Consider the following 13,178-nt stretch of genomic DNA (forward strand, 5'->3'; position numbering starts at 1 on the left):
GGGTCATACACTAGTAAAATGAATAAAAATAAATAAATCATCCGGCGTTGTATGTGTCCATAATGTGGGATGTCTATATGGAACACAGTAAATTGTATCCACCACGCGTCCCCGCAAGGGTCGATACCAATAAAAGGAAGATCCACCACATGGCAGGCAAATGTTGGGCACGAATCGTATCCAATCATGTTAGAGACGAACATGGCTGGTATTGGCGTGTTCGTGTAATCTTTGAGTTCTTTTTTAAAAAAGAATCGGTTTGCTGAGAAAGTCGTGTCCGATGCTACGTGTTTTCAAGAAAAAAGATCTATCTTTCCCTCCAAAAACAACTCCCCACGGCACGTGTAATGCATATAGCTCCTCGTCGTTTTCGTGACCCCCACGGGCAGTGCACTGAACAAGTGACTAGGTTCAGAAATTTCAGGAGTTACCGAGAGATCCTTAAAACATTTTTTTTTAGTTAAACAATAAGAAAGCTCCTGATAAATGGCAACTTCAGTTCCGATTCCAACTGATACATTCAAGTTAGGGTTTATCGGAGCTGGTAAATTGGCGGAAAGTATTGCTAGAGGAGTTGTGAAATCAGGGGTTTTACCTGCTTCTAGAATTAGTACTGCTCATAGAGATTCTCAACGTAGAGATGTTTTTTCTTCCTTCGGAGTTAAGGTCTATGAGCATAATCATCAGGTCTAATCTATTGATGTTTTTGCTTCTAGAATTAGTATTGCTCTATTTCAAATGTTGCGTTATGCTTTAACAATTCTGTTTTCCTTAATGTAATCTATTGATGTATTATTGTTGTGATGAATAGGTAGCTGAAGACTGTGATGTCATCATATTTTCGGTCAAACCCCAGATTGGTATGTCTCTATCGTGTCTTTACTTCATTTCTAATTGCTTATTTCTTTGTCATATGATAATGAAGAACAAGCAAAATTGATCTAGGTTTGTCTCTTTAGAAGTAGCTTATTTCATGATCATGGTGCACAAATGTAGTGTTAGCATCCTCTATGCTTTTGTAATTTTAGGTTTGATGTATGTGGATGGCTGGAGAGAGTCAATTACCATATAAAATTTTGTGATTGGCAGCCGATTTAGTATCAGTAAGGAAATTTTTCAGTTGATGCCTGCACCCATGTGCACGTCACCATCTAACTTTTTTATACATGAACTAGTCATGAAAACCATTTTGCATTGATAACCCGATTAAAACATTTCGTTGTGATTGAAACAATGCCCTTGTTCCTTTGTTCTTGCATCTCTGAAGTTGATAACTGCCTCGTTGAAATAAATAGATGGTGACATGCGCATGGAAGCAAACAACAACTCCGAAAGTTCCGTAAGCTTGAGGACAAGGCTAAAATTAAAGAACAAGTAACTGTTATGGTCCTCTAGTTGTTAGCCTGTTAGGGTTTCTAATTTTTTATCTGTTTGATTGGGAATTTAATAAAACTAGTCAAGTGTAATGTTAGTCTTGTGAGTAAGTTGAATTGGTCTACCAATATAAGCTAGTTAGGTCAGTGATGTCCTAGTTAACAGGGTTTATCTTTGTCCACTATTAAGGTATTGAATTTATTTAGTTACTAGGTTAGTTCTTCGTGTGGGGATTGAGGGTTGCATACTCGCATGGTTAGCGAGAGATATGAGGTAGGTTTTGTAAATTTGTCCGTCGAATGAACAAGAAAAATACGAAAAATGATGTAAGAAGTCACAAGCTCCTCAGTGAGCTCGTACAAACTATTATTATCTTACATATCGAGGCTCTACCCGTATTATGTACAGGCGTGGTTTCATTGTGGTGAATACTCGTAATTGTATGGAGCCACCGTATAGGAAGACGGCTATGTCCGTCTCAGTGTCAGATAGAGTGGGCCGACATAGGCGTCAATTTTGGAAGCGATGCTGAAATGTTAGGATCCTAGGGATGGTACTAATTAGACTTTGCACTCTTTATGAGCAACTTCTTTCGAGGTCTCTAAGTCTGGTTCTTAACATCATGCATCTTTACAAATTAATAAATCCCATTAACTGTTTTATTATTAATCTTAAGTGCATCCTTTCTTCTCTTCTATTTCCCATTCTAATTGAAATTTTCATAATTGCAGTGAAGGAAGTGGTTTTACAGTCGAAACCTTCACTTACCAAAGATAAACTTTAGGTGTCAATTGCTGCGGGAATTAAATTGGCGGATCTGCAGGTTTGCATCTGAAACCTCTCTTCTAATTGACTGTTGCTTTCCAAGTTGTGGCAGACTGTTCTAGTTTCATAAGGTATTTCAGCTCATAGAATCAAGGGCATTTATTTCCCTGTGTTTGTGAAAATCCCCATGTTTCCTACTTATGTCTCAGAGTCTCAGACACATTTAAGCTGTCTTTGCAAGCCAACCTATTTTTGCTTATTCACTACTATAAATATGATCATTTTGGGCTAATCCATGTTTATTTAAGAGCTTTTCCCATCAGCTAATATTTTAGTGTAGTTTTCTACAGTTAAACTATCAGCTGGTCAATATATTTTTTTTTTACTTTATGTAAATTAGAGTGTATAGGTTAAGGGATTTCATAGAGTGGAGATATCTCTTCAGTTCAGTAACTGTCTAAATTACCAAGCAGCAAGTGTTCATACTCATTTTCTCCATACCAGTCTATTCTTTACCATTTTGTCTTCAAGTTTCTTCTCTTGTCCACATCCGTTCATCACTTCTATGCCTTCATTCTGAGTGATGCTTACATCGTTGTAAGGGTTTCAAATTCTTCCCAGTTTCATCTCCGAGGCGAACAATCAGTCGAAGGAGCAGATGGCTCTAAAGGCGTACCTTTTGCATGATGGGTACGGGGAGATCCTTTGTGTGTGCCTAATTTCTATTTTCACTGAAATAAGTTAATTATGTCTTTATGCAGGAATGGGCTGAGAGTACTCGTTTTATTCGAGTTATGCCAAATACTCCTTCTGCTGTAGGTCAGGCAGCATCAGGTAAAAGCACTTTTTTTTCTTACTCATAGTAGTGAAAATAGTCGAACTCTGTATGATGTAATAGTTTTTGAGTCCTGCATAATAAGATTGAAAACTTATCGAGAGTCCTTTTTGGCACTTTACTAGTAGAAAAAAATAAATCTCAGATATCTCCGTGTTTCTCTTTATTTATCTATTTTTGTATGTGATGAATTTGTGTATAGTATTGTGGTTCTCTCCCGTTGAAGCCTTCTTATCTTGATGTGTTTATTAATATTTCATATTGATTTTACAAATGTCTAATGTCTTTACAAATATTTAGTTATTAGCTTAGGAGGAACTGCAACAGAAGAAGATGGATTGCTTATGGATAGTCTCTTCGGAGCAATTGGTAGGACATGGAGAGCTAACGAGAAAATGTTTGATGCCGTCAGTGGAGTGAGGTATGTGGCACTTGGTGCAGTAACAATCTGATGCACATTGGATATTTATTATTTTCATCTTGTTTTGTTACTGTGCATTTTCTTAGATGCCGCTCTGTATGATTGATCTTGTTTTGTTATCATTTGAATGTAAACTTACATTTTTTTATGATTGATCTGATTAGTGCTGTTTACATTGCAGCGGAAGTGTCCCAGCATATATTTTTATGGCAATAGAGGCTTTGGCCGATGGTGGAGTAGCTGCAGGTCTTCCACGGGATCTTGCGGCAGGTTTAGCTGCTCAGACTGTAAGTGGAAACTCGAATAGTGTGGTTTGTTGTTTTCTCGTGATTCTTTTTCTCTTTCCCTGCGCACTTCTTTTGTCTTGACTTCTATTTTTACACTTCGTTTGCACCCAGCGATGGGTTCACAATTCACATTTAGATAATTGAAATGACGACATTTTATGAGGATGATTTACTATATAAATTCTTTAAAGAAAAACACACACACATTGTTTGAGCTGTTGCCCTAACTAATACTATTAACCAACTCCGGATGGTGCTAAAAGTTTTCGAATGATGTGATTGTCCATGAGAATCATCTGTATGGTGAGAAGATAACCCTCAGAAAACCCTGCCATTATATCACCTTCATGTCTTTCCTCCCAGCAGGCTATGAATAGAATGTCATACTAAATAGGATGACTAGAACAAAAAGTGAAGGCAAAGAAAAGTCAGTTTGCAGGTCAAGCGAGATTTCCTGTTTCCAGACTTGGTAATTATGCTCATGTTTCGCCCAACACTGTAGGTTCTGGGAGCAGCTACGATGGTTGTTAACACAGGTAAGCATCCTGGGCAGCTAAAAGATGATGTTGCATCAGCTGGGGGAACCACCATTGCTGCAATTCACGAATTGGAGAAGGGTGGATTTCGTGGAGTTCTGATGAATGCCGTTGTTGCTGCAGCTAATCGTAGCAAAGAGTTCTCAAAGAAATAGTATCTTTCCCTATTCTTCAACCAGCATTTCGGTTGTGTGTCCAATCAAACATTTGAGATACCATTCATTAAGAGTATGATTCTTAACATCCATTTTTTCCGTTCAGCTTTTGTTTGGTTACCATTTTGATTCTATAAAAGATATACTATTGATTTCCTCAACAGTTATCTATAAATAAGTGACACTAGTGCTCCTGCCTGGTTAGGTTACTACGTTTCCCTCAGTTCTTGTTTATAGTTCCTTCAGAAGTAGTATACTCCAATCAATTTTAAAACTACATTCCTGTCTACCAATCGTTATCCCTGCTGCTTAGTAATCCTAGGAAAAATGTATTGGAACAATTTCATCTATAGCCAAACTAGCAGTATAAGAGTTGGCGCAAGGTTTTGACTTCAGCGGATAAATAAAGAATGTATCTACGAGTTTGCATGGACTAAGGATGAGTTGAATAAGTTAATGACAAATATGTGCCAGAGAAGATAATCCTGTCAACGAAAGCTAGTCACAAGGCCCAAATTTCCATTGAATGAAGTAGACGCACAAAAAAAATTGGCAAATATTACTTTTGGTTTGATAAATTGAGCATCACCCTCAAATTCAATCCAGGATATGAAAGATTTAGTGAGCCATCTGAATAGTGATCTAGGACTTGGAAATCAGTAGTAGGGAAGTACTTAGATTTAAGAATGCTTCCTGATAAAGAGTTAGGCTGTTCAACTAGCTTCGAGGCGTTTGTAGCTATCATTGTTTTGTTTAGGTGAACACAACACAAGGCATTCCATATTCCCATCCAAGCAAATGAAACTTTCTATCATTTAGCTAGAAGAACGAACAGTAAAAAAAATTATGGCATGGCTTATAACTTGGATCATAAAACTTTATCAACTCTTCGATTTTTTTGCCGCGTGTTAAAGTTAGACCTATGAACAAAATTGTGGCCCTGTGAACAGCCTGAGTCTGATGGAGAAATTTCTGTTTGAAATTGAATCCTTCGTGATTGTTACAGGTCTAGCAATTCAATAGATTAGTGACACTTTAGACAGGATCCCAACAAAAAGAAAAAGCGAAGAAATTCTCTGAAATTTGCTTTACGCCTTTACATTATCATTCACAGAACATTCAAAAGTTCAAAAAGAAGAAGGGTTTCAACAGATTAAATAAGTCTAATTAAAGCTAATACTATAAACCTAATAGATGAAATCAACATGAATTTTGTCCTAATTCCACTGTGAAAAAAGAGCATTTTTTTTTTTTCATTTGACGGCCAACACCCGTTCCAAAAACAAATTCTGTTCTAACCTCAAGATCTAATGCAATGTTTTCCATGCTTCTTGCAAACACCACTTGAATGATTCTTGAAAATCCATTTCCAAATTTTCAAGCTTTTTCTGCACTTACTAATTTCTTTTTCATTAACTGTAATCCTACATGAACTCCCATTACTGAAAATTCTTTCTCCTCTCAAATAACTAAATGAATCAGATTCGTGTCCTGAGAAATTACTATCTTTAGAAACTCTGAACCCTGATTCTGTCTCAAAACGATCACTATTTTTCAGACAAGAAGAGAATTCCGGTTTTGACTCTGATGAAAACCCAAGCTTTAAATCAATAAAGCCAGAGTCGTGATCATCCAAATCACCATTAAATTCCATGACTCCATCATTCTTAAACCCTTTAAATGCCACACTTTCTGAAATCCGTGATGAAATGTTATCATTCTTCATTGAACTCCCGGAACCATTTCCTGATTCTACTTCACTAATATTCTTTCCAGCATTAGAACCACCTAAGATTGACTCAACAACATGAATGACCCCGTGTTTTCTGTTTGCTGACTCTGTATTTCCAGCTCTTTTTGAATCAGACATTCCTCCAACAGTAGTAGAACCGTTTTCTGAAGCATCAAAACCACCTCTGAAACCACAAAGAGATCTAGACCTTGGAACACTACCCGCATTATGAAAAACCCACATCTCACTTTTATCATCAAACCCGCCTCCATTAACACTAGCACCCTCTCTAAACTCAACACCATTACTTCCCTTTTCTCCTTTCTTCCTAAACAATCTTCCAAATCTCCAAAACCCATTTCTCTTAACACCAACACAACTGCTACTGCTTCTTTTAAGGATAACGGTTGACGATTCTGATCTAATTGGGTTATTTATATTGATATTTCCTGTTGAATGTGGGATATGGTTATTAAAATCCAGTTCTTTTTCATTCTCTATCAAGAATGAAATCCTTCCAACACTACCAACTTCAGCACTAGTATACGAAGATGACATGTCAGAGCAAGAACAAGAAGAGAGACGTTGTTCTCCACAATCAGAACAAACGAGTTTGATAAGTCTGTCTTTAAGACAGTAAGCACAAATTCCTCCTGCTGAAGATGAAGATGGGTGTTTCTTACATGGAAGATCTGAATAAGAAGAGTAATCTGTTGTGAACCAATTACTACTACTAGCTACCGCCACTGCTTTTCCTCTGTCTTTCATTTTTGTTACTTCGTCTTTCTCTTCTTTTATGTTCTGCTGCTGTTTTGGTTCCCTCGGTGATACTGAACTTTTGAGCTGATGAAGAGATTAGATAGAGAGTCTGTAATGGAGTCTCTAGACAGGATAGAACACCAAGGCAGAAGTTGATGAGTTTTAGAAGTCAAAGATCTTGAGAAATAAAAAGTTAGAGAGAAGCGTCAGTTTTACGTTAACAAGAAAAAACACAGTGATGATTGAAGGAGGGTGTGATGCAATAAAAAAGAAAAACACCACTGTCTGCAGGTAAAGAGAAGTATAATGTTAAATCTGTGGTCTGTGGAAATTGAGTGAAGTGTTGTACAACAAAAACAACTTCGATATCGACTATCTTAACAGTGCATTTATTTTCGTTATTACTACCTCAACAACTACTACTACTACACATATAGAGTCACAGGTCACTACTACTGGTATTTACTTCTATATATCCTCACCACTACTGTCCTGCTATGCGTCTGTGCCCGGTTCTTGTTTAAGAATATAATAGGAAAGAAATAGCATTTAAGCCAGGTGGAGTCGGGTTTTAAATTCGGGTCATCCACTAACTTGAGGGATGTAACAGGGAGATACTTCATACTTGCCTATGGCCGGGGCCCTAGCAAGGCAGATGATGATTTTATATTTTTTACATTTTGAAACAGAGTGGTTTCCTCTTTTTTTCCCTTATTTGGAAGAATAAAGTGTGATTCGGATTTCATTCTAAGTTGAAAAAAGAGTGGCTCCGGATCTTGGTTTGGTCTTAGTTGGGACTGAGACAGCGGAACTAAGACACCTGGACAACTTTATCTCGGTGAGATTTTCGGCAGATTGTTTTATTTCAAAATCCATACCACTTAATCAAGTAGCTGATGAAGAAATTTGGTGTAGTCAATTTCGGATCTCGGTGTAGTCTCAGTGTAGTCTCAGTTGGGACTGGGACAATTTTACTTCGGAGAGATTTTCGGTGAAATCTCAGAATCGTTATTTTCCAATTTTAAACCCGTAATTGTTGAGATTATTATTAATCCCACATCGTCTGGGTTATCTAAGATCCTGCAGTTTATAATCCTTATGGCCACTCCACTCATTGCCAATTGGTTTTGAGTTGGATGCCCATATTCTAACATGGTATCAGAGCAAGCTATTTGTGTCGAGTCATTTGATAGCACCTTTACTCCGCGTCACCCGATTTATTGCCCACGTGTTAGACCCAACGAGACTATACGTGAGGGGGCGTGTTGATATTATTATTAGTCCCACATTATCTGGGTTATCTAAGATCCTGCAGTTTATAATCGTTAAGGCCGCTCCACTCGTTTCCAATTGGTTTTGAGTTGGATGCTTATATTCTAACAGTAACATATATGTCAAGCAGTTTACACACTTTACATATGTTACACGTGACACATGTATACATATAAAGAAATGACACCAATTTTTAAGAAAGGTACCCAAAATTCGAGTTTTTAAGAGTTGGGTTTGATTTTTGTTACTAGGAATCTCAGTTGTCTCGGCGAGATTGAGAAACTCGTCTCGGCCATAGATCGAAAACGAGAATCTCGGTCGAGATTGATTATACATTGTTTTAGACTAATTTGAACTCGCTCATCGTAATTTGAAAGGAAATCGAGTGATTAATTATGTTATTTTAAACTAAAATTTCTATACTATCCTTTAATTTGGCAACTCATCTCTGTGGAATCTCGATAATCTCGAGATTGAGAGAAGGTCGAGATTGTTTAGTCAATTTTTACTTTTGAGTTTTGTTACTTTGTACATTCATGCACAAAATAACAACCAATCGTTACATTGGAAAATATGAAAAATAATTAAAAATCAAGATAGGTGATGATGATTAACATAGATTTTGGAAATTTGCATTTATAATGAATGATATTTTGCATTCTCCAATGCAAATTAACATCATTTTTCTTATTTTTTAATTATTTTATGCACTTTCCAATGCAATTATTGGCGCTTATCTTGTGCACGGACCCGTTATTGACTTTTTCACCCGTTTAATTTGTTTCGACATAATATCTAAGTCATAGTTTTACATAACTCATTCTAAAACTATTTTTGATGCAGTGACTACGTAATTAAATTAACAGACTCTCTGTTGAATGCATACATTTTGTCACAGTATATTATTTAGATTTCCCTTCAATATCCACTAGGAGAGAACTGATCCACGAGTATCTTGGTTTAGGCACGAACTTTAGTCTGTGGCATCCTCCATCTGAGACACGAAGTTGAGTCATCCATAATACTTACATCACTCGGCAGAAAACTAGAAAAAAATACCAAAAATTCTTATTACTCAACATGTCCTCACCAAACTAGCCTCACCTTTTTTTCTATCAGCAAAGAAATGAGTATATTTGATAGAAAGAAAAAAAGGTATAAAAGACTTACACCATCCTTAGCCAAGTACAAATAAAATAAGAAAAAAGAGCAGAACCCACACACATGTTGAGCTCAAAAGAAAAAAGAAAAGATCCACAAACAAACCAGAGACCTACAACCAACACTACTGCAACTCAAAGAAAGTTGAGTGTCAATTATTCATAACATCTGCACAGGAAATGAGTTCAAAATCTTTGACTGCAAAAGACCAAGAGTAAAGGCAGTAAATTTCCTTGTTTGTAACTGCAACATCACTGCAAAAAATTTTAGTGAAAACTCTTGCATTCCTTTCTTGCCAAATGTACCAGATAATTGTTGCAGGAATTAAGTTCCAGATAGTGGTTAAAGTTGTTGAAGATTCAGATAAATGGCAAGATTGAATAGCAGTGGGAACATGCTCAGACATTGAAAAAAACAGTTAAGCCTATTCAGAAATTTGCACCAAATCTTCTTTGCAAAAGTGAAACAAAGCAGGAGATGAGAGGTGGTTTGATGTTTACTACAGAAAAGACACTCAACTGGTATATCCATACCTTTTCTTCTTAACGAATATCTTGTTGGTAGCCTTCCATGAGCAATAGTCCAAAGAAAAAATCATATCTTTGGAGAATAGTTCTACTTCCAGATGAAAGAAAAAACATCATTGTCTTATTGATTTGAACCAATAGTTGAAAGAAAATCATAAAGAGATTTCACAATGTAGACTTTTTTGGAGCTTAAAGACCACTGCATCTCATCTTCCAGTTCAAGATTTAAGGAGAAAAAATTCAAGTCTGAAATGAGAATAGTGCATTTCAATGCAGCTTCACCAAACAACCTTCTAGGAGGTCTGAGATTCCAAGTAACACTAGTTATATCTGTCATACCAACTTCAGCAATTTTCATATTCTTGGGCCTCGGAATATTAAATAAATTTGGATAACAGTATTTGATTGGCTTATCATATAATCAACTATCCTCCAAAAATCTTGCAACTGTACCATAATGCACTAGAATTTGACATGTTTAAGGACAAAGTTGTTGCAGTTCATAATAACTCTCCAAACAGACTTAGCATAAGAGCAAGTTGGAAGTTTTACCAACTAATCCACCTCTCTTACACCGTATATTTCATCCATAATTTTCCTCCACAAACCATCCTTCTCATTAGCAAACCTCCAAGACCATTTACATAAAAGTGCTTGATTCATTTTTTTTCAAATTTTTGACACCCAAACCTCCAAATTTCCTTCTTCCGCATAGAGCAATCCACTTAACCAGATGTAGCTTTTTCCTTCCCACATTATCATGTCACAAGAAGTCTCTCATAATCTTCTCAAGCTTCTTACATAGTGAACTTGGCATTTCAAACAAACTCATGTAATAAACAGGTAAGCTAGCTAAGAGAAAATCCGTCTTTTTCTCTTAGGCGATTTTGGGTTTTCTCACGTTGCTTGAATCTTTTGTTCAATCGGCTCAAGATGACTGCAGATTCTATTAGCGATCCTTCCAGCTCAAATCAGATCCATGTGAAATTTGTTTCTTTTGTTGAGGTGAAGAGAAGGCAAACCCTAAACCCTACCACCATTGATTTATCAACTCTACCAAACCCTACTCTTATTGAGGGTGAATCGACGCTGGAAATTCCTATAGATTTATTTGAAGAGGGGTGTAAGCGATTTCAACACAGTCTCATTGCGAGACTTGATTTTACCGGCTTGAAATTCAGTCAAGTTAAAGAAACCATAATGGGTCAGTGGAAGTTTTCTTCCAATCAATGCAGTTTCATCCCGATGAGCAAAGGATTCTTCATTGTTAGATTATTAACTGAGGAAGACAAAGAGTTCATCCGTGGATCAAAATGGTTAGTGAATCAAAGACAGTTGAAGATGATAGATTGATATACGGGGTTTAACCCTGAAAAACAAAGAACATCCCATGCAGCTATGTGGGTTAGGTTTCCAGGTCTCCATGTTGAGCTATGTACAGAGAGATCGTTGTTGGAAATGGGGAAAGTGCTAGAAAATCCTATAGCGGTTGATCAAAGAACTCTAGATCTTGAGTATGGCCATTTTGCTGTTGTGCTTGTTGATATAGATTACCCCAAACACATTTCAGAACGTATTCGTATTTCAGCAAGAGGAAGGAAGTTTTGGAAATACATTGAGATACCTAACTATCCAAAGTTTTGTTCAGTTTGTAATATAATTGGGCACATGGAAGATGAGTGCAAAAAGAAGCTAGCAAAGTCGCACCCTTCTAAAAGAGCTGAACAACAAACGGTGCTTGCTGAGACTGCAAAACAACAGACGGTACTTGCTGAGAAGCCTGCAAAACAAGTTTGGCAAGCGGTGAAGCATAAAAAATCAGGTAAAAAAAAAACATTGATTCAACGGTTGATGATACTGAAATTGATAACGTTGTAGTCAGTAATGAGGAGCGTGCTGCTATGGAAGATCTGGAAGCAGATTTAGCCACATCTGAAGCTAAAATACGGAGGCGACTGAATATTTTGAGAAAGCTAAGCATGCGGCTATTGCGTATGCTTCAACTAAAACCTTCCCGTTGAATTCTGTAGTTCATATACCTAATCCTGGAGTAATTTTGTTTCCGAATAAATTTAGTGTACTCCAAGATGAGGGAGGTTTAAATGAGTCTGTTTGCGATGAAGTTGATTCAAACCATGTGGAAGAAGATTTTTCAGTAACAAGAGCAGGCTCATGTGTTAAAGGGAAGAAGTGGGGTGATCTACCACCGGACAAGGGGACAGAAAGGACAAAAGGAATACCAAGTAATCAGTTCTCAAGGTCTAATAAGGACTCTGATTTGGAACATGGTAGCGAGTTGGTTATTAAAGTGCAACAAGGGAGACCTACGGGTCTGCGTAGGACTAGAAAATCTATAGCCGCGCACAACTCTTTGCTCCAAAAACATAAAGTTTCCAGTACTATATGGCAAGGAAAAAGGAATTGAAAGTTCTTTGGTTTAGAGTTGAATATGAGTTAGGTATTTTGCCTTTTTCTATTTTTCTTCTTTTGAGTGGCTATTTATTTCAGTTTTGTTGCTTTGCCTTTTAAGGGATTCCTGGACTCTTATGGTAGCTATTCATTTAAACCCTTTTACGGGGATGGGGGACCTTCTGAGCCATTTTTTTTAATTCTTGTTATCTATTAATACAATTTTTGACTTATAAAAAAGAAGGTAAGCTAGCTAAGACATTGTTAGTGAGTGTGATTTTACCGGCTCTTTTGAGGAGAATCTTCTTCCGACCAGCTAGCCTTGCAATAAACTTGTCCACCACCTTATCCCGCTTAGCTACTCCTCTAGATTTATCACCAAGAGGTAATCCTAAGTATGTAGTAAGTAAACTCCCATAATAACAACTCAGAATATCACAAAATTGAGATAAGTCTCCATCAAGTCCTACTTCATAAATCTGACTCTCGGTGAAATTGAATTTAAGACCAGTTAGAAGTTCAAATGAGATAAGAATTATAGTAAGATTTTTAATCTGCTCAATATCAGCATTTAAGAAGATCAAGGTGTCATCTGCAAACTGTAAATGACTAATGAGCATACCCACATTACTTACTTGAATACCAGGCAGTAAACCTTGTGATGAGCTTGTTTAGTCATATAAATGAGAGCTTCTCCAACCAAAAGAAATAAAAATGGAGACAAAGGGTCTCCTTACCTGATTCTTTTTCCACTAGTAAAAAAACCAGAAGCCTACCATTTATCAGCACTGAGAACTTAACAAATTCAATACAACATTTGATCCAACTTCTCCACTCTCCATAACCCATAGGCTTTAGAATTTCATTAGTAAACTCCCAACTGACATGATCAAATGCCTTCTCAAACTAGCCTTATCTTGAAGCCAGTGAAATCTGCAATGTAGT

At 36.8% G+C, this 13,178-nt stretch overlaps 1 protein-coding gene and 1 pseudogene across 1 annotated transcript; one reads left to right on the plus strand and one right to left on the minus strand.

Moving 5' to 3' along the window:
• The first annotated feature begins 472 nt into the window (after positions 1 to 472).
• LOC113292984 lies at positions 473 to 4,506 on the plus strand (annotated as a pseudogene).
• A 946-nt stretch (positions 4,507 to 5,452) lies between these two features.
• On the minus strand, positions 5,453 to 7,470 carry LOC113298482. Its single transcript, XM_026547245.1, has one exon. The coding sequence runs from the start codon at positions 6,871 to 6,873 to the stop codon at positions 5,674 to 5,676; it is 1,200 nt and encodes a 399-aa protein (XP_026403030.1). The 5' UTR covers positions 6,874 to 7,470; the 3' UTR covers positions 5,453 to 5,673.
• Positions 7,471 to 13,178: the final 5,708 nt, after the last annotated feature.

This window comes from Papaver somniferum, chromosome 7 (assembly GCF_003573695.1).
Source record: "Papaver somniferum cultivar HN1 chromosome 7, ASM357369v1, whole genome shotgun sequence".
NCBI lineage: Eukaryota > Viridiplantae > Streptophyta > Magnoliopsida > Ranunculales > Papaveraceae > Papaver > Papaver somniferum.